Source organism: Ascidiella aspersa, chromosome 9 (assembly GCF_963924565.1).
Source record: "Ascidiella aspersa chromosome 9, kaAscAspe10.2, whole genome shotgun sequence".
NCBI lineage: Eukaryota > Metazoa > Chordata > Ascidiacea > Phlebobranchia > Ascidiidae > Ascidiella > Ascidiella aspersa.
Genome location: NC_139455.1, coordinates 24473965 through 24500016, shown reverse-complemented (window position 1 = coordinate 24500016; position 26052 = coordinate 24473965). Strand labels below are relative to the sequence as shown.

The 26052-nt window shown below is 36.0% G+C and overlaps 1 protein-coding gene across 1 annotated transcript; it reads right to left on the bottom strand.

Moving 5' to 3' along the window:
• Positions 1-2027: 2027 nt before the first annotated feature.
• LOC146134562 (uncharacterized) lies at positions 2028-23686 on the bottom strand. Its single transcript, XM_083396798.1, has 16 exons — positions 23411-23686; positions 22688-22889; positions 20726-20898; positions 19392-19542; positions 18150-18313; positions 17553-17655; positions 15607-15687; positions 14148-14244; positions 11638-11751; positions 10339-10634; positions 9798-9932; positions 7404-7556; positions 6661-6765; positions 5696-5875; positions 4908-5093; positions 2028-2722 (listed from the first exon to the last, which is right to left on the bottom strand). The coding sequence occupies exons 1-16, from the start codon at positions 23632-23634 to the stop codon at positions 2393-2395; spliced, it is 2694 nt and encodes an 897-aa protein (XP_083252924.1). The 5' UTR covers positions 23635-23686; the 3' UTR covers positions 2028-2392.
• Positions 23687-26052: the final 2366 nt, after the last annotated feature.

The window sequence follows — 26052 nt, the reverse complement described above, 5'->3', positions numbered from 1 at the left end:
CCACTTATTCATTACAGGTAGCCTACATTTAAGCTATTTATTTTATATCGGTCAAGACTTAGGCATACGGCTTTAATTTACAAAACCGTTCATTGTTATTTCACAAATAAAACTAAAGGATTCAAACTTAGGCTACTGTGCTTGTTTCGTGCGGATGGAAATTTTCCGAAATAAAAAGAGGGCGGATGAAAATTTTAAAGGTTGAAAAGCACTGGCTTATGCCAACTTCAGTGAAAAAAAAAATAAAAAAAATAATAATAAACAACATTTTTTTAAATTAGACTATTAAATAAACCGGTTTCCCATAACTCAACAAGTTAGGATCTAGGGATTTAAAAAGTGGTGACCCCCTGTTCACGTTTTGAAAAAAATGTATCATCGAAGGAAGTACACGGAATTCAGATTGAAAGCGTCAAATTGCTGTTTTACTGACTCAATTCAATAATATCGTCTCGTTGCCCCTAATACTTCTCTGTATCCCCCATCCTAGAGGTCGAAAGGCCAGTAGTAAAAAAACTTAGACAATGGGTTCTTAACCAGGGGTCCGTGTACCCCTTGGTGGTACGAAGCACCAAAGCAGGGGTATGACATGCAGTGCGAAAGCGCTATTTAGGCATATTGTGAAGAATGCGTGATTTACGAAAAGCTAAAACAAAAAAGCCATTATTAAATTGACTGATTGTTTGTGTTGTAAATATTGTTGAATTTAGAAGACTGTTTTTCATGCATGCATTCAACACGTAAGTTGTTAGTTCTCTGCGCTTCGTATTGTTACAAATTTATTTACTTCGGTCGACCATTGTAGACAGGGGTACGAGAAAATTTCAGGAGCTCAAAGGGTACGAGCACTAAGAAGGTTAAGAAACACTGCTAAATCAAGACGCTACATAGTGACCCTTCAGAAGTTTTTTGTCTTGTAATTTAAAGCAGTATATTGGAAACGAAAAAGGTTAACCAAGAGTTTTGATTTAGTTCTGCGAACGGAAGGAGGAGTGTTTTGTTGCATTTAGGTCGACCGTTTTGTAAACAGCCTTCTGTTGGGGTCGTAAGGGCGTTTTTTTTACATTTTCGACAGATTAATCTCGTTTTGGAATATTAACCTACTGAGTACCAAAACAAGTTAATTGTGAGACAAAAACTTGGAACGATTTTATGTACTAGGTCGCTTAAAATAGACATCATATATGTTTCAATTTCGACGATTTTAATGTTTCATACCTGCTTTTACTAAAACATCAACTGATTGGAAGCAAGAATCTTTTTTCTTAGATTTTATATTATACGGAGACGCTTTTCAACTTTTTTTTTTTGACGGTTTTAGTATTCATGCTTTTAAGCCAGCCCGTTATCAAATATTTTATATTTTAGTGCAGGTGCAGATAGGAGGTAAATTTAAACCTGCACATTACAGAAAGAGGTTTATTTGTCCGCTTTTTGTTTGTGACGACGATTCAATAATCAATAGTAATATTTGCATTTAGAACTCGCAAGTGAGACAGTTATCAATACAAAAGTAAAAACAAGTTTATGTCAAGTTCTAGTCAAAAACACGATCCCAACAATAGGGAGTAACCGTATCCAACTAGACCGCACTAAAAGTTCTGGCCACTACCGTCGTATCGTAATAACACTTTTATTACAAAGAAGCAAGACACGACTCTTCCGAGTGTAAAAGGCGAAAACAGAAATGGCTGAAAGTTCAGAATGTCCGATGTTATCGTGTCAAAACCGATACCCGATACTTAGTACGATAGGTAGTTGTAAAAGTTTTAGTCATGGTTTATGATCCAAACCAGGGTTTTTTTACATTGGATGGTAAAATCGTCAGAAATAGGCTGGTAAAAGCTAAAACTGGAGGCTAAAGCAGGGATGTCCAACCTTTTTTGCAAAGGGTGCATTGCAACTTGAAATATTTTATGGGCCGCATAACATATTAAAATATGTTTCACAAAAATTGGTTAGTAGCGTAAGCGGGCCTTCATAGTTTAGTACTGCCTCCTAAAAGCTGACGTAAGATTTCAAAAGTTTGAAATACTGCTTGGAGTGAAAATGACTAGTGGGCCGCACACACATTTCCTGCGGGTCACAGGTTGGACATCCTTGGGCTAAAGCAAGTTGTCTTAAAAAACTTGCAAACATGGTAATCGTAAAACAGATCCTCTGAAGTGTAGATAAGAAACATAAATATCGAAAAAGCATTTTTTGATTTATATTTTGTCAGGTCCCAATAGTTTATATACTGTTAATGATGTTAGTAGAATTTGGTTTTATACTTTTTTTGCTTTTTTGATCCGACAATGACGTAATCGATATCGAATCAAAAACTTTTTGCCAAAAAAAATATCGGGTAAAGAATAAACACAAAACTATCGGACATCCCTGGCGATAAAAATCAACCTTGCATGGCCAGGCTGGATGGAGTGTTGGGCAAATACTGTGACGCAGAAGCTGCCAGCTCCTGATTGGCTGAGGGAAAGGGCGGGACCGGCAGCAGCTCTAGCGCCCCCGGCTGGTGACCTTGAGCGCGCAAGGTCGAGTGGTCGGCTTCGTGAATCCGGAGCACCGGGGCATTTGGTGCGGTTTTAACTTTGGCCTGATGTTGTTGTTGTTGTTGTTGGGAATAGCCGCTGTGCTCCACAGCATCACCATGCGGTTGGTTGCGCGACACGTTGAGTGGCCACGAGGAGGCGTTAGCGGTCACGGGTAGGCTGTGCTGGTAAGCCTGCGAGCAAATTGGAAAACGCAAGTTTTAGCGAGGTTTGCTAATGCAGTTGGTAGTTTTTTACTGTTTGTAATTGACGATTGTTTGAGTTTTCATTACCATAGACCAGGGGTGTCCAACATGAGGCACGCGTGCCAAATGTGGCCTGCAACCCCCCCAAAAATTCAGCCAATAATAGTCAAAAAAGCTAAATTTGTTATACAGCCAATTGTCATTGTTTATTCACAATACAAAACAATCCCAGCAATTACGACAATAAACAATTACTTCTAATACTATAACACCATACTGTTTTTATTTTTTGTATAAAAGCGCTTTTAATATTAGAAAAAAAAAAATAGTTTCTAAACTTTGGCATGGGAAGAAGTTAAAAGATAAAAATTGGCACGTCGGCATGTTTGAGTTGGACACCCCTGCCACAGATAATCTGGTAATGTTATTTTATAAAACTCGGCTACTTAATAGTTTTTACACGTAAAACAGCTAATAAGCGTTGAGTTTTGTTAAATTTTTAGTTCAGTTATTGCTTAGATTTAGATAAGTTAACCAGTTTTAATAGTTTAACGTTATATTTTTATGTCAATCACTGGACTTGAAGTTGAACACAAATTGCACTTTATTTAAATCTGACGACTGGGACTTGCATTTTTTACTTGCTTGCAACACTGCGGAAAACTAACTGGAGAAGTCGGATGACTTTTTTGGAAAAGAATTATTTTGGAATCCTAATTATCCGTTCTAAATCTTGAGAGTAATGCCATTGAACAGTCCATCTGTTAAGGATTTTAAAATAACCGACCACTGTGTTGAATAGAGTATTTGCAAAAATGTTTGTGTAACTCAGTTTGTCTTTCATTACAGGAGACCAGGGATGTCCGACACAAGATATTTTAATCTGATACCGTTGCCAGAAAAATTGACAAAAAAAATGCGATTCGATCCAATGAAATCCTTACAATGCAAAAACAAGCAAATAGAAAACAGCAAAACAAAAAAAGTATTTTTTCAGGTTTTCAGGATCAAATTTCTTCAGTGTGAAGAAGTTTAGTTACATCCAGATGTTAACCTACTTTTTTGATAAATTTTTCTTTCAAGGTTGATTTGCTGCGATTAACCGTAAATCATGACAAAAATATATTTATTTGGTATCGGTAGGGCACCGATACTACCCTACTATCGTATGACCACCTGGTATCGGGTATCGGGTATCGGCTCCGATCCGATAATATCGAACATTCATACATGTGACCTCTTACACCAATGAGCGTTGGTGCGAGTTTGCAATCGCACGAATTGTTACTTTTTGATTTATAAGGAATCTGTTTTACATGATACGTCAGTATCCGGATGAAGACGTTCTGTATAGTACGTCGAAACGTCGATCTATTATATATTCTGCTGGAAGAGCAACACTCCGTTATATATTATGCCTGGCAGGAATAGCTTCATACATGTGACCTCTGTGCGTAAAACTAGCCTGCGGTGGATTTTGAACTTACTTCGTACATACAACTTAAAACGTTCAGTTAAAGCTACACTATGCACGGGTCTGTAATGTAGCTTGACAATGAATCTCGAAGCCAAAACGCGACACACATTTACTGATGATAACACAAGTGCGTAACGAAACGTCAGTATTAATGTTTATTGGCTCGATCTTTTTTTTTTTGTTTCAGTTGCTAATATAAAAGAATTACTAAATCATTTTTGTGTCTTATTCTGTGCCGCTTCGCAGTTTTTAGCAGTTTAAGTCACTGACTTTTTACCTACTGAACACTAAATAACTTTTTTGACTTTAAATGGGTGAAAATGCATTTCAAACAACGTTCAATTTTCGGTGGAACACACGCAGGCGCTTTAAATTTTGATGAAATTTTAAACAGTAAGACAACTTATTAAATCTGACTACAGTTTTCGTACAATAGTTATTTATATTTACTTCATTTAACAATAATTAAGTTCGGATAAAAAAAAAATGTAAATTCCTTTACATTTACCCGGCCCTTTATGAAAAAGTTTGGTGAACCCGGCTTTAAATGATAATCAATATTGGCGTGATGCGGAAAAAGCTCTCACCTGAACAGCTGCAGGCTCAGAGGGGAACAAGTCGAAAAACAACCATAGTACCCTTGCCCATAGGTACTCTTGGTTTTCGCTGCACAAAAATGTTGCAAAAAGCTCTCACCTGAACAGCTGCCTTCCGCGCTTTAATCCCGGCCACTCTCTGTCGAGCCGCAAGGATCCGATCATTCGCTTCTTGGAGGACTCTTCCGTCCAAGTTGGACTTCTCCTGTGCACTTCTCATTTGTCTCGTGATCTGCTTGTGCTCCATGTACCGTCTCACGAGGTCCGCCTGCTCCGTGAGTTGCACCTGCGCGTGAGATGAAAGGTTTATCACGATCACGGGAGAAATGACTTGACTTAAGTAATTTGAGCAAAATGACTTGACCGCCAATACTTCGGTGTTATACTTACGCTTATAGAAATTGGGTCGCCACGAAAAATGTTAAGAAACACTGCAATAAAGGCTAGTGTTTTAAACGAGCACTTAAAAAACTATTTCACCATTACCACCTACAGCCCGAAGTTAACAAGGATGGTAAAGGTTTTACAACTTCGAAGTTAGAGATTTGTAAAGCACAAAGGCGAGAGTTTGTAGTTACACGTAGAATAAATATCTAAGCCCAAGTATGTATCATTTTGGTATAATTATTGATTTATTTATTCATTTTAATAAGATAGTCGTCGAATGAATGAATATTTGAAACTTCACAAAAGGCTACCTATACTTCTGTATGGACTTCGTTATTCATTCTACGTCTAACTACAACCTCCATCCATTATCTTAAGAAATATTGGAAACGTCAACAAAATGCTTCGAACTTCTGTACTTGTACATATTCGTTCTACGTCAGATTTGTGAACATAACATTTGTTGTTTAATATTCGCTTTATTGTAACTTCGGTCCTTACCTTTATGCCACTGACGATTTCCTCCTTGTCAGCTTTGACGTCATCCTTGGCTGCCTGTCGATCGTGACGTATTAGTGCGTTGGATACTGAAGTTTGCTGGTTGCCGAAGTCCGAAGCGAACATAAGTTCGGAATAGCGAGCCCTATGACGTTGAATAGCTCGCTCCTTGCGTTCCTGGGCCTGTGATGTAAGTTATTAGTTGCAGTGTTGTAATGACTTGAGTTAATCAACAAATTAGACTTAAGTGTACAAAAGTCACTATTTTCAAATTACTTGACTTGACTTAGTCTTTGGGGAAAATGAATTGACTTCAACTACCTTTAGTCTTTTGGACAAATGCCATGTGATGCAGGTTGTTACAGAGGTTCTTAATCTTTCTTTACGGCGGACCCGGAATTTATTTTTGTGCACCACTGTAGGCAAGAAAACTTCAGAGATGACGTCATAAATTAACAATCACAATACAAATAGACTTCAGAAATCCAGTGATTTCGGCCAAAATAATGTGGAAGTGAAATGGAGTCTAAATACATTCAGCGCAAAACCGTTTTGTTTTCAATTAAGCTATTTTCTTTGGAAAATTAACTAATTCTTAAATATACACTACATTTTAAGTAGACCTTCACGGACCCCCTAAAAGTTGTTCACGGCCCCAAGGAATGAACGGACCCCAGTTTAAGAACACGTGGGTCCATACTAGAGGCTTACGACAGTTGATTTATTTATTATTGCTAGGACCAGTAGATTAGATTCGTTATATTGCTTATCCTTAATATTTTGGCAGTGTTGTAATTACTTGGGTCAGTCAATCACTAAGTCACTGTTTTCAAATGACTTGACTTGACTTTTAAGTCTTTTGGACAAATGGCTTGACTTTTAAGTTATTTGGAACAATGATTTGACTAGACTTTAACTTGAATCTCAAATGAATTGACTTGACTTGAGTTTAAGTTACAACCACTCACAAATTCGACGTAAGCGTTCTTCGTAATCTCGTGTTGTTGGAGAGCTTCGGCCAGCTTCATCTGATCTTCCTGGCGTTGGTTCAGAGCCTGGGTTCGTTTCTCTTCCTATAAAAAAATGGTTGAAAAAGGAAAATTTGTTGAAAAACGTTAAATGGCGTTGCAATGTTTCTTAATGTTGAGTTTGTGACCCACACACCTCGTGCGATTACTAGCACGTACGCCCCTTTGGTTATCTATAAAATAACTAGTATTGTTTAAAATAGACCTGGAACGTCTTTCAAGCATTGTAGTTTTAAAAAGTTTGCCACACAACCTTGTACTGTCTTACAGTTTTTTCAATCTAGGATTTGAATTTTTCACATAGAAGCTATATTTTCTCTACAACATTCCAAATATACGCAGCTTTGAATAATACCTGCGCGACCCATTTTTTTTCCTTTTACGACCAGTGTACCAATATTTGGGAACCACAGAGATTTAAGACTGATTTTTTTACATAGCCGGTAAAATTTCCCAATTTGAATAAATCAACTACATAATTGACCCAGTTTACATTGTAAGCAGATACGATTAACGTGGCTTGAGGATTTAGGTTTTTCCAATTAACCGTTAAGTTTCCATCTGATAGATTAACTACATAGGTTACTTTGTAGGTAGATACGATTAACTTGCCTTAAGCTTTTTTAATCTAGGATCTAGGTATTTTCCAAATAGCCGTTAAGTAGGTTAACTACATAGGTTACCTTGTAGGCGGACACGATCTGCTTTGCTTGAGCTCTTTCCTGCTGAATCCTCATGACCCTGTCGACCTTTAACCCCACGAGGTCACTTCTGTCCCTGTCCCTGTAAGCTTTGGACACTGCCATCAAGGTCGCTAAGCTCACGTTGTCACGAAGCTGAAAGAAAAACAGAGTGAAGGCGGCAACAAAAAAGGAAGTGGCTATTTAATAGCCAGGTAAATATTCCCACTTTGCTAGCCGGGTAAATATCCCCAGGAAGTGCCTTTACGCTACTTAGTGATTTAATGTCAACAAGATATAATTTAAACTCTAATTACTAAAGTTAATTAATTCACAAGAAATTAGGTAAATCGCAATTTACTTACATAGGAATGTGAATAACAAATCTTTTTTAGCATAGCCTATAAAATTCACCTACGTGTATATAAAAAAAGACAGACCAAAAATGCCGTTGGACTAAATAGGCAACTTTGGTGAAACCCAAATTAAAATGCAAGTAGAATTAGAGCACACTATGAACTAACAGATTAGTTAGAATTAGAATAAGTTCCATTTTGCTTTTATTCTTTAAATTAATAAAATACAGTTACACAGTATCACATTAGGTGAGTGTAATATAAGTTCGGGTCGAAACGTCTTAATCAAAGATGATCTACTCGACATTTTTGACTTGGCAATTCATTATCAAGCTACAATTATCTGGTTGTCAAAGTCTGGTTATATCGCCCAAATTCTATATTTTACACTCATAAATGTCTTACCGACATTAAACAACGCTTTATCGGCTGCGGCATACTTTAAACTTAGCAGCAAAACAAATACTTGATATTGTTGGGCAATACTTAAAAACGCATAACACAAATACTTACAAAGTCATCACTCTTTTTTTCGCTGCAGATGCATTGCTGTTTAGTTTAAGTACATTTCACCTTTTGAACTATGCAGAACTTAACCAAAAGCAAGTACTGCAACACTGTAGTTACCAAACCCACAAAAGAAGTTGCTAAGAATGGCACAACAGGACTGCTTGAATAGCGACAGGTGTTGGCTCAATTAAGTAATCAGCACGTGCGGCGGAAGAAGCAGCAGCGCATAGCTGATGGCAATCAGCGTGTAACAAATTGCAACTGAAGGTTGGCAACAGAAACGCATAAACTGTGGTGAACTATAATTTTTTCCCACGACGTAGCTTTGTAAGCTAAATCCGTGTAAAGACTATTAATGTTTATGAGCAAGATACTGCCATAACCATTGTCATTTCGGCGAAATAATTTTTTGTAATTTTTTTTTTTAATAATTTTTTGCTGTTTGCCACATAATAAATATGCTATGAATTGAAATGTAAGGCAAAATCTAAACAACTCGTTAGGTAAGAATAGCTGATAATTTATTATACTAACCATGAAAAAAAATTATTTCGCCGAAATGACAATGGTCTGCCATACGCAATTAAGACTGGATTTCAATTGCACGTTTTTGCACGAGATTGTTTGAGAACAACATTCCTTTTTAGGAATAACTGTTTTATGACGTCACGTTATGGCTTAACTTTCTCACGTCATTTCAAAAAAAAGCACTGGCGGCCGTGAGAAAAATAGACACTGTCAATGCGACCGTTAACAGCGAAAAGGTTATGCACCCCTGGTCTACTTGTTTTAAAACATCAATATATGAAGGCATCTTTAAAAAAACTAATGCTCAACCCGGTCCACGTTAACTATAAATATTTATCATTGGTTGGTGTTAAAAAAGTTCAAGAACCCTGCTCTAGAAAGATATTCTTGTCAATGCGGTTTAAAGCATAGTGTTTAAAAAATAAAGACAAAGAAGCGAAAGCGAAAGCAATCACAACATCGAACCGTTAACATTGCCGACAACGATATCAACAACATGGCCATGGGCCCCCACCGGGGTTTAAAGGGGGGGGGGGACTTTCCCTCCTCTGGAATTTCTAAATGCGATCATTATTATTGTTTATAACTATATTACTTCAGAGCATAATGGTTGGAGGTTGTAGTAAGACGTAATAAGAATATCAAAGCCCATACAGAAGTAGGCAGCATTTTGAACGTTTCGAATAACTCTTTATGCATTTTCAACATAGAGAGAAGTCACAGATGGTAAGTGTATATATAATGCATTATATCTTCTGTATGGGCTTTGATATTCTTATTACGTATATTACTTCATATTAAGTAACTCAGTTTGACTAATGGAACAATATTGATTTGTGTGTAAATTTCTGGTGATATAAAATCGTATGTACATAATAATATCATAAGTACTGAAGGTAAATTATGTAGATAGATTCATCATATTGCCCTCCACCTGGAAAATTTTCTGCGGGCGCCTCTGAACATGGCCAGCTACAACAACAACACGTCCAGTTCCACTTACCCTGGGTGGAGGGGTACTTTTCTTGAGCTGGGGCTTGGGTTTGGAGAACTCTTGGTCGTGCCAATACTCGACCGCCTCCCTAACATCTCTACCAGCCTCTCTGTTCATTAGAAGGTGCTCCTGGGTAGGCTCGATCTAAAAAAGATTGTAGGTCTTAATTCAGTGGGCGGATTCAGAGAGGGGAACGAGGCCACGCCCCTTAAAATGTATTAGTTTGCCTTGGTAAGTCTTTCCATTTCGATAAAATCTGGAAATCGACCTGACAATTACAACTGTTATTAGTGAGAAGTCGAATCAAACTTTGGTATACAATGAAATCAAATTTCGTGTCGTACATCTATACCTAGTATAATTACAGTTCATATATTTTGTGTCAAAAATCCACTCACCTCAGCAAAGGCATTTTTCTTAACTTCTAAGATTTTGAAATAAAAATTAAAAATTTATACACTTTTCTATTATTTAGGGACCAATAAAATCGTGTCAGCATCTGGTATAGTTGCAGTTTATATTATATATTTTGTTTCAAAAGTCCACTCACCTCAGCAAAGGCAGGCTTTCCTCCGGCCATCTCGAACTTTCGCGCGTGCACCCGCCACTCGTGGTTGGGGATTTCCCCGTCTGCCCCCTCACACTGCACCCCAATCTCACGTTTCTCGGCCCTTGACCTCTCAACCAGGGTTCCCAGCACCGGGTGGGCGTGTTGGACCGGCGCCGGGCGCACCAGGGCCTCGGTGGGCCCCAACATCTGCTGGACGGTGACCGGGTCCCGACGCCGCCCCTTGATTGGGGCCGTGGCTGGGGTTGAAACGGGTGCGCACGGTTTTGTGGGTGAACCTAGGTGTAATGGGGTGGTTACAATGCAACAGAAATTAATATGAAAGTTGCATAACAGGTTAGAGTAATCTTAGCAAAGTTCAGGAACTAAATGATAAACGTTTTAAGGTGCTTTCACTCTAGGCGCACGGTTTGGTGGGTAAACCTTAAAGATTAAAAAATGTGTGTTTATATGTGTCTATGAGAGTCTGTACTCGCGTGTGTAAATACGTTTTCAGCGACAACCTTCAAATGCAGCGATTCCCAAACTTTTCTAAAAAATTTGCCTGCTGGACCCGTTGCAATTATTTTGATATATCGCCACCCTATAAAAATTCAAGGGTCAATTTCTTGTAGTACACTAGTGCAGTCACGATTCTTTCTAATGTAACATATTTCTAACTAAAGCGAGCGATTCGTTGATAGCAGGTAGTACAGCGTAATAGATGCTTTGTAATGTTACAAGAGATATCATAAAATACGACATATGATCGAATAATAAAGCATAACTAAAGAAAATAATGGTAACAGATAATGTTTAAAAACACCCGCTAAAGCCTAATGTTGAAAAACGTAAAGAGTATTTCTCCTTACGGACCCTCTGAGACTGTTTTGGGAACCGCTGTTTTAACGGTTCCACTGTTAACGATTAAACCATAGATCAGCGGTTCTCAACCAGTGGGCCATGGAAACTTTTTAGATGGGCCACAGACCAATTTAAAAAAGCTAGATTTATTGAAGAATTTAGTTTCATTTTTGTCACTATACCTAATTTTACAGGAATAATGAATTGAGGAGGAACTAAGAAGGAATGTAAATGAAACGTAAATTTATTAATATATGCTCCGCTTGTTTTTGTTCTAAACCTATTTTATAGTTTGTTATTCCATAACAGTTTATTGGGCCACAGAATTTTTGTGCAACGAAAATGGGCCACGAAAGAAAAAGGTTGGGAACCACTGCCATAGATCGAATCATCGCAAAGAGTACACAGTAGTAACAAAACAGCTCCGGGTTTACTGACCTCTTGTTTGTTCCTGTAGGAAGGTGACTTGGAGAGGTTTGGAGAAGAGCGACTTGACTGGGAGCCCGGTGTCGTGGTGGACGTGGATCGTAATGCCCTCATCAGGTGAGTTGTCTGCAACATAATACACAATCCGTGTTGTTAAGGATAAGTGCATTTTGGCGGTCGAAAATGGCATGTGAACTATTTGCAAAAGATTGATATACATTTTTTTTCAAAAAAATCGTTTAAATTTTGACATTTTTTTCATGCATGCGTGCTTTTTTCATGCGTGTGTAAATAGTAGGTATTGTTTTTTGTATTCAATAATAACATCCCAGTATCAAATATTTTCAAACATTTAACCTGGCCAGCTTCTTTATCTTCCTTAAAATAACTATAAGGACCCCGACATTAACTTTTATAGCAAATGAAATAAAAAGTGCACAACTATAATAATCTAAGGTTTCAAGGTTGAAAAAAATAAAATGCTTGGATTTTATCTATTTTGCTTGTATTGGCGTAGTATTTAAGTATAGTTTGGTCTTCCTATTACTTCCAAATTTCCTGCAATTTTAAAGAAAATCTTGCTTAAAATTTATTTTTAATTACGTTGACGACTTATCACTTCATATTATTAATGGTGATTTTTTGTTAAGGTTTGGATTAAATAACAGCTTCCAAATTGAGTTATTAATGACGTCATCGCTGGAAAACTTCATGCCGACCTTCGTCCAAGCGAACCAAAACATATTCTGGGGTCTGCGTTTAAAAAGTTTAAAATCCCCGTGTTGGAACTTTAACCTAGCGGCATAACAACCACACTTGCTAAGTTCCAGGAGTGAGCTATGTTCGCTCCACTAATTATGATGACGTCATTTGGTATCGGATTGAATCGCGATACTTTTTGTCCAAAATATCGGGTATCGGACATCCCTAATTAAAATGACGTCATTTTGTATCGGGTATCGGTTTAGGAATATAATATCAAATATCGGCCATTCCTAGTCGAGTCACGTTCCTATCTCAATTCACACGCCGCTTCTTTCGAGAGGGGTGAAAGTTGATACTTGGAACAAACAACGAGACAAGAGCGTTCAGTGTGTGACCTGGAAGTTGTTCGCGGTACATAATAGAGGCGGGGACGAAAAGGTCGACCTTTAAACAGCTTTGTCAGACGCAAGCGTGGCACAACAGTGACTTGTTTTGTTGTTATTGTTGTTGTTTGTTGTTCGTTGGTGTAGAAAGCGAAAGCTTGTGAAAGTAATGTCTGCTCCGAGGCATAAGTGACGCCGAAGTGGGCTTTCATGTCCATTTTACATCTGTCTCTCACTTTTAACCTTCAGCCATTATCTTGATTTATTCGAATAGTTCAAAAAATAACGATCAAAACCCATACAGAAGTATATAAATCAGCGGTTCTCAACCAGTGGGCCATGGCTCACTGGTGGGCCATAAGAACATTTGACGTGGGCCACAGACAGATTTAAAAAACCTAGATTTAGTTTCATTTGTTACGCTATATTTAATTTTACAGGGAAAATATCTTGAAAAGGAATTAAAAAGGAATGTAAATTTATTGTTCAGCTGCAAGTATCTCACTAATGCACGGTTGGTTAAATAAATAATCTGTTTTGAAATACGTTCTGCTGTGTTTTGTTCTAAACCTATTTTACATTTTAACTATTGGGCCGCAGAATTTATTTGCAACCTAAATATGGCCACGAAAGAAAAAAGGTTGAAAACCACTGATATAAATAGATATGTTTATTTTTTGGGAAGAAGATTCCCAGGGAGCAGCGAAAGACCGTTAGGTCATCAAAGTCACCGCACCATATAGGTATAGCATTTTCTGAACGTTTACAATATGTTCTATCTACAATATCCAGCTATTATCTTAGGATCTATTCAAATCGTTCACCAAATGCTAACTTCTATATGGGTTTCTATAAGCCCATACAGAAGTAGATAGCAGTAAACCAATAGCAATAATTAGTTTAATATTTAATTAACATGGGGCATGTTTTTGTATTTTATCCACAAATTTTGTTAAAGAAGCTGCAAACTGGAGCAATCTAAACAAATCTACCTATGTGAACTACAGCAGTTGGCGACCCAATTCAAATCAAACGTCACCCAATTGTGAGTCGCGGCCCATAGGTTAAGACAGTGTTTCTTAATCAGGTGAATGGTTAAGCCCAGGGTGAATAAAATTTATGCAGAGGTGAACCAACCAAAAGGGGTGAATAAGGGTGAACTGTCAGAAATGGATGATAGCTCTGCAGTAAATCGAAGTAATTTTGTGTTGTTATATATAAACGAGATAGTTTTATCATATCATGAGACAAGGGTGAATGAAATCTGGAGATAGATGCTAGGGGTGAACAAAACTAATACAGTTTACTGGGTTAAGAAGCACTGTATTACTGGAAACTATTCATAGATGGGAAACGAGTGACCGTCTTTACAGCATTAACTCAACTTGGTAACGAAACTTTTGCTGATGTATTGGTGGTTCACAAGCAACTTACCAAAAGACCGCAGAGCGTTTTGCTCGAGCTGAGCCAGGTTGATTCTTAAAGCTGATGGAAAGCTCTTTGAAGCCTTTTCGTCTTCCTTTTCCTTAAACTTAAACCAAAGTAGTGAGTTTTTATCAGGTCAAAATAATTCGAGGGATATAAAAGGGCGTAATCGAAAACCATTGGAAGCAGGTTTCTGCTTGTCGATCACTGTTCCGCTGACGCGACAATAAAACTCATAGTTTAAAACTCTGAGTAAAACCAGGATTAGACATTTTTAAAGGAATATATATTTCGCCTATACTGGCATCGTTACTTCCTATAAGTAAAGTAAAATATATACACATAGCAAAGTAATATTAAAATTAAAAAGTCAAAAACATATAAAAGCAGTACGGTAAAAGTTTAAAAACAAAACAGGTTGTCAGAAGAAAACTATGGCGTTCTGCTTTCCATTAGATCACCTTTCAGAACGCCACAGTTTTCTTCTGACAAACTGTTTAGTTTTAAACTTTTATTATTATAACGAGGGATAGTGAGCTTTGTACGTGGCTAGGATTAATTATAACATCGATATGTTAGCTTAAACCAGGGGTTCTCAAATTGGGGTCCATGGACCCCTTGGGGGTCCGTGAACTCGTTTTAGGGGTCCATGAAGGCCTTATTTAAATATTAGTGTATACTTAAGAAGTTTCCGTTTTTTCAAAGAAAACAGTTTAATTAAAAATAAAACGGATTTGCACTGTATGTATTTAGATTCTATTTCACTTTTATATTTTTGGACCGAAATCAGCAGGTTTATTAAGCTAATTTGTAAAGGGACGTCAGTTTATGACGTCATTTTTGAATTTTTTTCCTACCGTGGTCCACGCAAGGCCCAAAAAAAATGTTAGGGGTCCGCGGTAAAAAAAAGTTTAAGAACCCCTGGCTTAAACACTTCAGTTTGTCAAAATAATTTTCCAAAAATTGAAATATAAATGAACAGATTGCTGTTCCGCCTGTTTAACAACACTGCTGAAAAAAAAACTATTTTTATTTAAATAAATAAGATTTTTTGCAGCTGTCAAACAATTTTCTTTTGTCAGTTGTGTTTTTCAAACTTTTAAGTAATTCTTTGTGTTAATGTTAGTTTGTTTTTATTGCAAAAACTAACGGAGACCACTAGTACAGCAAGTTCATTGAAAGTTATAATAAATTTTTAATTTTCACCTAATAAGTTAATTTACACGTCCTACCATAGAACTTGGGCATATTTTTAAACTTTTAGTTTTTGTGTTTAAATCGTTTAAAATAAAAAAAAGTAAAAAATATACATAAAAAAAAAAATAAAAAAATATAAGTATCAAAGTAATTCATATGCTCGATTCCTACGAATTCTCAATTTTTAGGTGTTTAATCGGACTTCAAAATTCGCAAAATAAACATTTACTGGGAGTTTTCGCGAGATTATTTATCAGTAAAAGCCACCAACCTGTGGTTCCTGGACCGGAATCTTCGCTGGCTCTTCTCTCCTCAAAACTGAGCTCGGGGTTTTCGATCCAGGTCGCCGGTTCTGTGATAAACGGAACACCATTAAAGCTTAAAGCCATGTTGAATAGGACGATTACTATCCGTGAACAGTGGGGTATGTGAAAGGTAATAATAAAATATGTAAATAATGTTGTTTTTACCAGGCCATACAACCAACTGAATGCATTTAAACAGTAATTTCGTTCGCATATTTATGCACTACTTTAAACGGTAATCTCAGGTTTTCAATAGGTTACTTGTTTTAGATGACATAACTTTGTGAAAATCTTTCATGAAAATGATTCTACTTTCAACCCTGACAGATACTCTACAAATATATTTTAATGAACTTTTTATTGACGTGTCTATACCGTAACGTCAAACTTAAAGAGCTGTGTATTGGTTATTCTGCTGGAGTAAATTTACCAGCTACATTAAAACCAAAATACTAAGCCCACCTTTAAATAAGTGTAACAAACCCACCTTTAAATAAGTGTAACAAGCCCACCTTTAAATAAGTGTAACAAGCCCACCTTTAAATAAGTGTAACAAGCCCACCTTTAAATAAGTGTAACAAGCCCACCTTTAAATAAGTGTATCAAGCCCACCTTTAAATAAGTGTAACAAACCAACCTTTAAATAAGTGTAACAAGCCCACCTTTAAATAAGTGTAACAAGCCCACCTTTAAATAAGTGTAACAAGCCCACCTTTAAATAAGTGTATCAAGCCCACCTTTAAATAAGTGTAACAAGCCCACCTTTAAATAAGTGTAACAAACCAACCTTTAAATAAGTGTAACAAGCCCACCTTTAAATAAGTGTAACAAGCCCACCTTTAAATAAGTGTAACAAGCCCACCTTTAAATAAGTGTAACAAGCCCACCTTTAAATAAGTGTAACAAGCCCACCTTTAAATAAGTGTAACAAGCCCACCTTTAAATAAGTGTAACAAACCCACCTTTAAATAAGTGTATCAAGCCCACCTTTAAATAAGTGTAACAAACCCACCTTTAAATAAGTGTAACAAGCCCACCTTTAAATAAGTGTAACAAACCCACCTTTAAATAAGTGTAACAAGCCCACCTTTAAATAAGTGTAACAAGCCCACCTTTAAATAAGTGTATCAAGCCCACCTTTAAATAAGTGTAACAAGCCCACCTTTAAATAAGTGTAACAAACCCACCTTTAAATAAGTGTATCAAGCCCACCTTTAAATAAGTGTATCAAGCCCACCTTTAAATAAGTGTAACAAGCCCACCTTTAAATAAGTGTAACAAGCCCACCTTTAAATAAGTGTAACAAACCCACCTTTAAATAAGTGTAACAAGCCCACCTTTAAATAAGTGTAACAAACCCACCTTTAAATAAGTGTAACAAGCCCACCTTTAAATAAGTGTAACAAGCCCACCTTTAAATAAGTGTATCAAGCCCACCTTTAAATAAGTGTAACAAACCCACCTTTAAATAAGTGTAACAAGCCTACCTTTAAATAAGTGTAACAAGCCCACCTTTAAATAAGTGTATCAAGCCCACCTTTAAATAAGTGTAACAAGCCCACCTTTAAATAAGTGTAACAAGCCCACCTTTAAATAAGTGTAACAAGCCCACCTTTAAATAAGTGTAAAAAGCCCACCTTTAAATAAGTGTAACAAACCCACCTTTAAATAAGTGTAACAAGCCCACCTTTAAATAAGTGTAACAAACCAACCTTTAAATAAGTGTAACAAGCCCACCTTTAAATAAGTGTAACAAGCCCACCTTTAAATAAGTGTAACAAGCCCACCTTTAAATAAGTGTAACAAGCCCACCTTTAAATAAGTGTAACAAGCCCACCTTTAAATAAGTGTAACAAGCCCACCTTTAAATAAGTGTAACAAGCCCACCTTTAAATAAGTGTAACAAGCCCACCTTTAAATAAGTGTCATAATCGAGTCCGAGTGATTCGCCAGCTTGGCTGCCACCAGGTGTCGTGTGTGTGCGCATCATCGGATTCAGTTTCCGCATCTTTTGCCTGAACAGAGAGCATAATATTCAACAACAAAAGCCCAAAAACAAAAAGACACGTTTTAAAGGTATGGCTTACAAAATTGTGGGTCTTGAATACGGAACATAAACTTAATCACTTAACTTAAGTCAATTTGGGAGAAACCTCTAAAACTGTTTATTTTTCTAATATACAGTCAAATGGCAAGTAATAATCTAAATTGATGGATAATTAAAATTGACTAAAAACGAATTTTAGATTTTAAACAAATATAAAAAATATTAACCGTGTTAAACAAATAGCTGTAAACAGCAATTAGTTTAAACACATTTATTTTGTTTATTTAAATTTTGACATAAATTGCTGTCTCGAACTTAATTGAGGTATTAACCTAAATATAAATTGAAAAAGAGGGATAATAGAGCAATTAAAAAACGTTAGCATTGAAAAATAGAAAATATTTTACTTTTTTCAGTATATGCAATAGCTGTTTTTAATTTAAAAAGTTAATTTTTACTGACATAACTTCGTAGTAGCTAATGTTTTGCTTTTTCCTGCTGATGTGACCTCTGACCCATCTCTGAATGACAACGACCGGAGAGCCGTGAATCAAGATCTTGTTGATGTCGGTCAAAATCTTCTTCACGACTTCTTCCTCAAGCTCAAGGGTGCGAGTCTGTGATGGCTAAAACAAAAAAAATAATAATTGGCAAAATGCAGTAATCTCAATGACATATTTTATCACTTTTTAGGTTTATCTGTTAGAATCCAAACTTGATCTACTTTGCCCTAAAGAAATTGAGAGTGAGAGTGTTGTAATGGCTTGTCAATGACTGGACTTAAGTGCACTAAAGTCACTATTTTTAATTGACTTGATTGACTTGGCTAAAGTCTTTTGATCAAAATGACTCGACTTAATTCTTTTGGACTAATAACTTCGATTGAAATGAAGTGATTTCATTGAGCATAATTTATAAAATTGGGTATCTACAAAACTTTATTGGGTAAGTTTTACATATAAAACTATTTGCTAGCTATACGTTGTGTTTTATGTTTTTTTGAGTTCTTGCCCATAAATCGGCCGAATTGAGTAATTTTAATAGTTTAAGCTTAATTTTTACGACAAGGACTTGACCTGAAATTGATTTGCTCTAAATATGATTTGACGGGGCTTAAGTCATTTTGAAAAGACTTGTTTAAACACTAGAGAGTGATATCAAGTTAAGTGTTGTTGTAGTTAGTAATTAAAACATTTATATAAACAATGTGTATATTCTGTGGTCAAGTCCTTCAGAAGCCTTACTGATCAACCATATCAAACACATTATAGTACACCGAATGGTTTACAAAGGCTTACTGGAATCAGAAGGCCTAATCATTAGTTAGTAAACCAAGAAAAAACAGCCATATAAAGCAGCTACTGTTGCTAAAATATTTCAAAAAACAAGTTTTAAACAAAAGATACACAAATACATGTGACTTCAGGACAAGTTATTTATTATATATGTTTACTTTAAAAAAAGATTCTACAAAACCCAAAGAAGCATTAATTGGGTACAATAAACAAACATTAAACTACAAAAATCTAAACTGACTTTTTAATCTTATTTGTGGACTAATTTCTTGTAAAACTTTTGATTAATTGAATTAATACCAAAAAGTTTATCTAACATTAAACTCAACTCAGAGAATAAATGAGTGCTCTTATCTAAAAAGAAATAGTCAACATTATTGCAGAGAACACATAATGCACTAAGCACTACCTCAATTTCTTTTGGACAAAGATCCACCATCAGACACGGATTCAGGGCAGTAAAGCGTTTTGAAAACGAGGCATCTTCTATGATTTCATCATCACCAATAACATGTCGATCAATTGCTTTCAACGACCATATCGTGTTCACAGTGTGGTGTCTAGAAAATACAAAAGAAGAATGTTTGTATGTGTTACGGCAGTGGTCGGCAAACTGTGGGCCAAATGTGGCCGCAGAGCCATTTTTAGTGGGCCGCGAGTTAGTTTTGAATAGCTTAGTGTTATTATGTAGTTGTGGGCCGCGTGATAGCCGCACATTTATGGCACTATATTTTAAAAGTTGGTGTGCCATAGAATTTTTAAATTGGCCCAGCTTGGAAAAGCATACGTGCCAAATATGGTTCTGAGAGCCTGTCAAACTATATTTTTTGCCAACTTAACATGTACGTAATTGATAAATTTTATTTTAAAATTATTATATACGCGTATATATATTTTTTTTGACAGTATGTTTTACGTTATGATAGGGCAGTGTTTTGGGCACCAAGGCGGCGTGTTATATTTGACCTTAAAATCAAATATCCTGAATCTACCACTGTTTTCGTAGTGGGCCTTCAATAGCTCTGAAAAGAATACTTTGGGCTTCGACCAAAAAAGTTTTCCGACCACTGTGCTACAGGTTACTAAACACCTTTTATCGATCAGTAACAGGTAACAGTATGTTGTATAACACTGCTATTTCGAAGATAAAATAATAATTTAAAACACACTTGCTATAGAAACATATGTTTGTTTCAGCAATTAAATTTATGAATCTAATGACACAGGAGTTAAGTTGCTGCTTTTAAATAGTCTTTTGCCAATTAGATAAAATCATTTAACAAATGTTTAGTTAACTGGTGGATTAAAGTATCTTTTGGAATGCAAAATTGTTTGTTGACAAACGTTTTTACACAGTAGAAACAAGTCAAAAAATATTTGCAAAACACTTTTTACAAAACAACAGTTTAACAGTCTGACATTCACCCCTAATACATAGCAACAAATAGGTAAATGCCATAATTTTCCAATAAACACTATGCATTAAAGTCTCACATGTTGCTTGCAAACATATTTGTAACAAAAATTAGCTTATTTTCCCAAATACTAAAAGTTAGGTTTAGAGAATAAAAGTTCTACTAGCTTCAAAGCATTAACTAAACATAAATTTTAACTGATGTTCTAAATTAAAAATTGCAGTCAGATGTGATGATGAAATAAACTAAAAACGATATTAGGCTAATTTGATTTAAATTACAATAATCTAAATCTACAGTTTATTAGCCAACACTTGGTTTTTGTTACCTGTAGTTGTGCTTAAGACTGAGTGGGGTGTCGTACAATGTCAGTGCTATCAAGCTGGAACATCCAGCCAGTGCTTGTATACTTTCCAGTTTACCCAAACCATTGTCATGCAGATTCAGGATCTTCAAGCTTTTCATTTCTTTCCAAAAAAACTCATCTGGTAACTTGGTTATCTAACAAATATTTTTAACAGTTACTACACCTGAAACAATATGAAAAAAAAATTAAAAAAAAAATTCCTATCTGGTTTGTTATTCTTCAGTTGGTCAGTTTATTACAGGGTTTAGGATTTTTTAGTCTTTTGTTTGGTTTTCTTAAATTGAAATTATTACAATTTCAACGGCTTTATTATATTTTTTTTCAGTTTATAATCGGTTCATAATTGCTGACTAGTTACGGTAATTAAATAGTATATCGAAAAGCCATTGCAGACTCACCGAATCTGTCGATCAATGATGCAAGCAGAGCAGACCAGAAAAACAACTGGCCTGCAGTGAGGTTCGAACTCACGACCTCCGGTCAAGCCGGGACCGTCGCTCTACCAACTGAGCTATGCAGGCTCAGAAGGGAACGAGTCGAGAAACAACCATACGCCAATGCTTGCTCAATCTGTTAGTACAAGCAGCTTCATAACGAAGGGGATCGCCAGTATCATATCATAATACAATGAAACATGGCGTATGGTTGTTTCTCGACTCGTTCCCTTCTGAGCCTGCATAGCTCAGTTGGTAGAGCGACGGTCCCGGCTTGACCGGAGGTCGTGAGTTCGAACCTCACTGCAGGCCAGTTGTTTTTCTGGTCTGCTCTGCTTGCATCATTGATCGACAGATTCGGTGAGTCTGCAATGGCTTTTCGGTGTACTAATAATACGTAAGCCGTTATCGTTGGTCAAAAAGCAGCTTCAGAAGGGCTAGATCTCAGTTGTAAGCACACATATATGTGTGTACATATGTTTCATTGTATTAAATAGTATATATGTCATTTTGTCAAATTCCAATATTTTTTCATTCAATGGTTGTAGTTGTTTTTGTTAATTTGAAATTATTATCATATTGACGGCTATTGCTTACATATTTTCATTCTTGCTTGGCTGATTTATATAAGCATACAGTTCTTTAAAGATATATTATAGCTATAAGACCTATGTAAAAAAAAAAACCTAAAGGCAATGCAAGAGACATACCGGGAAAAAAATGTGAGCCACCCCATTTTTAGTGGTGTACAGAGATTAAAAAGTTAAGAAACACTGGTCTAAACAAATACAAATATTCAAAGCAACAGTTGTTAACTTGCACCTGAAAAAGGTGGCACTGTTGACAATTAGTAATTTACTGTAGCCGAGTTTTTCGCACAACCCATTTCAACAATTTGTCAACTGTTTTGTCTAAAAAATATGCACACTAAAAAATTCCACTTTGCTAACAGTGCCACTCACAACTAAAACATACGTATACACAGTGTTTTTTTAAGGTGTTTTTGGGACCGAAAAGGTCCCCCAAATTTCTCCAGCTGTTTCCCAAAATTTGGAGTTGCAACTACAGTAGAAAAGTAATGGTTGTTTCTCGCTATTGCTTGTCGATAATACGAATATAGCCTACGATCAATAGTTCACGTCCGGAAAAAAGAATAAGTGGAGGTACAGCTAACAGCTGAATCAAAGAGTTATTCACAAAAGAAGTGCATATTTTTTGTTATTTAAATGAAACACTTGCGGTCTCTTAAAACTACTAGCGGTCACCCAAACCAAACCTTAAAAAAACCCTGCGTATACACCATGTAAATTCTGTGATTAAGCCCTTCTGGAGTCGTACTGGCCAACGATAACAGCACCCAGTGCAATCAAGGTCAAGCTAAAACAACTAGCTTGTAGTGAGGGGTAAACTCCTGACCTCCAGTCATACATTGCCACTTGTTTTTAGTTGGCAGACAAATACGGTTGTCCACCAAGATATTAACTAGTACCTGGTTACTGTGTAGGTCAAGTCTAATAAGATGGGGGCAGTTTTCGAGGGCCCTGAACCTTGTCAGGTAATTGTTGTGTAGAATGCAGACCCTGAGAAGCCGACACGACTGGATATGACCGAGGTTTCGAATGTGGAAGTACGACAAGTGGATGTATTCTATCTCCCGTAAAGATCGAGTCGGCTTGTTTGAGGTTTTGCATCTAAAAAAAAAAAACAGTTTCTAAGTTAAAAAAGGCAATGGTTCACAAGTTATACATATATGAATATACTGTTGCTACCAGGCACTGTTTCAATTGTAAAATGGTTCTTCTGGAAAATTTTACCATCGTTTTGACCACCATTCAGGTGATCTTTATTAGGGTAATATTATTGCAACAATGGGCCAAAAAATATATATATACAAACAATAAAAAAAAACTTAAATAAAATTTTTAAACAACCTAAAAATATGGGAATTTTTCAAATAAATACTACAGGTATGATGAAATTGGATAAATTTTAACCAGCCAATTTAGTACAAGAAATAAAAATACTACAGCATTGCAATGATAATCAAGGCCAAATAGAATATAAGATATGCTGATAAAACATTTATACAATACTGCAAATTGGTGTTTTACCTCCCATTATTCAACAACTAGCAAATAAATCTTTATTAAGATTTTTTTATTCAGATTAAGTGATGCCAAGTCATTGACTTAACACAACAGTGGTATTTTACCTTTCAAGCAAAAAAGCTCTTGTAGGTGACACCAAGTAACCTCCCTCAGATGCTTGTCTTACTGCAGCAACAGACAACCTCTTGTCGAACTTCGACCCAAGGTTAAGGTTTCTGTATTTCCTGGAAGGCAAATTTGATTGACCTTTAGTGGCCGGGGTCAGGCGAAGGTCATCTAGGGAACTTGTAAGAGCCGTTATGTCAATGGCTGCTTGGAGTCCTTCCATTTTAAACAAAAGTACCAAAGTGTTTTTTTTCTTACTTAACAATCATAGCAAGGTTGGCTAATTAATTATAAGAAAAGTTAATCAAAATTCATAATGACAAAACATAACACTAAACATGTGATTACATTTCTTGCAAGGTAATGTATTCTGCCCAAATACCTAACTTGACTTAACTTACACTAAATCCTGATATTTTTAACTGTCTTGCAAATTAATCAAGCAATATTTTAGGGTATAAATGCTCTTCCTGAAAAGTATGGAAGATCTTAAGGAAATCTTGCATGTGTATGGATATTTTTTCCTTTTTTGAAGTTTTAAATTCCTATTAAACCACTGTGCAGAAGTATAGCAAGTGAACCTGCAAGGTTTTTCAAACTTTTAAAAGTGCACCCCGAAAATAATCTAAACTGCACCCCAAATATGTAAAACGTTTGTGCACCCTTATTTATCGCATCAGCATACTTTAACAGTGCAATGTATGCAATACAGAGTGCATAGGAAAACCATAAAGTGCACCCGGAATTTTGAAAGTGTCCCCGAGGTGCACTTTTTTACCTTTGTTGCATAGGGTAACCCAGATTTTTTTGGCCGTGCACCTGCGAGATCTCATCTAGATCTGCTATACTTTTCAGACTGGGGCTTGGCTTTTTTTAACTGAAGCTTTATTAGGTAAATTACTTATTAAGGTTTCTTATTTACTGAGTCATAAATAACATTAAACACTTTACTTTCTCTTCCTGAACTTTATTTTGCACAACTCAATATATACTTAATCTTTTACCTTCCAGCTGATATTTTGAATTCAGTGACTTTCCTTTTGTTCATTGAAGGCGAGTCTGACTGAGGAGGAGTGTCCATTGCTTATTTTCTAGTTGTAGCACTCTGAAACTTCACCTTCGTAACATGTCAGCCTCATAACACATAATATATACATATAAACTGTCACATTCTATCTGTACTATAATTTCTGGTGCATAAAGTGACTTTGCTCTGACTACAAAAAAGTCAAAATTTTGAACTATTCTAGCAATCTACTTGTGAACATTGGTTAAATAAATATTTAAAAAAATAAAATTGACTAAAATAGATAAAAAAACAGAACTGAATTTTGTAAATTATTTCATACATATTTTTTTTCGTGCTTTAGTAAATATCTGAGCGCTGGTCTAGAATCCTACAACAGTTATTAGATCAACGCACAATATTTAGGTTACGGTGCGAGTTAGCGTTTGGTTGTGGGTCGGTCAAGTTTTATTATATTCACTAATTAATAATAATACTTGACCCACCCTAACCTAAACGCTAACCCGCACCCTAACCCAAATAATTTGCGTTGTGGTAGGATGATAAACCAGCGCCAATAGCTGAATTGTTCTTGAAATTTAAAGCGCAACAACAAAAACAACATAAAACTTGATTAATAAATCGCCATTTAGAACTAAATTTTATCTTGCATCAAGTTTGTAAAGAAAGCAATCACAATAACATCAATGGGGAATTCCCGAAAGCTGCCATGGTAACAAACGCGACATTTGTTGCAAGGCTCATAAAATACTTATAAATGTTTATCAACGGAATTTGACTTGATAATATATTCTGCCATTTTGCCGAAAAATAATTACTAAACTTTTGACATCATGTTACATGAACTTTTACGGTATTTGTGAAAAGATTCTAGACCTCACCCCTAAAATAAAGGGATATTTGTTTTTCTGCGTTTTTATTAGTTACTAGACGAAATACCCGGCGTTGCCCAAGTTAAGTAGAATATTTACCAGTTATTCTAACTGGTTAAAATTTAATTTCACCTATAATAACCACGATAATGTGCCAAGTCTACCTGGGTTTTGTCTGGTTTAACAAAATGAAACAATCCACCATACTATGGGCTCTTGGTCACTCATGCACAGTGCACACTACGCTGTTACATGTTAAACTGCTAGCCTCATGTTATAGCCCATGATCATGGAAGATAATGTGGTAATCAGCATATACCCCAAAAGTAATGTTCCGGATAGCGTGAGATCTTCGTAAGAGGCATACATAATGCAAACATATTTTTTTGAACGGCATAACATTTTTACTTATGCCTAAACGTTTGCACTGCGTGTCACTAAATTGAAACTTGATTTACTTTAAAAAAAGTATATTTGTGTTCAAATCGCTGCAATAGACGACATTTTTTTGCAAACTCAGTCCAAATGTTGCGTAGTTTATACTCGGTTAGCGTTGCTGTGCGTTGTCTGTGTAAGCGTCTTTTTACGTAATCCTGGTACCATACTTCTTCGAACGTAAGTAAAATCTCGCTTAAAACGGAAAAATGGTTACTATTAAAACCGCTGGAAGCCCTAAATACCCAACGGCTAAGCACGTCAAACATATTTTAAGTTGAAAACATGCAAATTTATTTTTTGTTAG

What these genes read in the sequence shown, in the direction of transcription:
- LOC146134562 (XM_083396798.1), bottom strand. Translation starts at nt 23,634, where the DNA reads ATGGAAGGACTCCAAGCAGCCATTGACATAACGGCTCTTACAAGTTCC. An exon ending in TTCCGGTCCAGGAACCACAG is followed by an intron (nt 14,245 to 15,606) that starts GTTGGTGGCTTT and finishes CTTTGGTTTAAG; the next exon opens with TTTAAGGAAAAGGAAGACGA. An exon ending in CGCGGAAGGCAGCTGTTCAG is followed by an intron (nt 2,723 to 4,907) that starts GTGAGAGCTTTT and finishes ATTTGCTCGCAG; the next exon opens with GCTTACCAGCACAGCCTACC.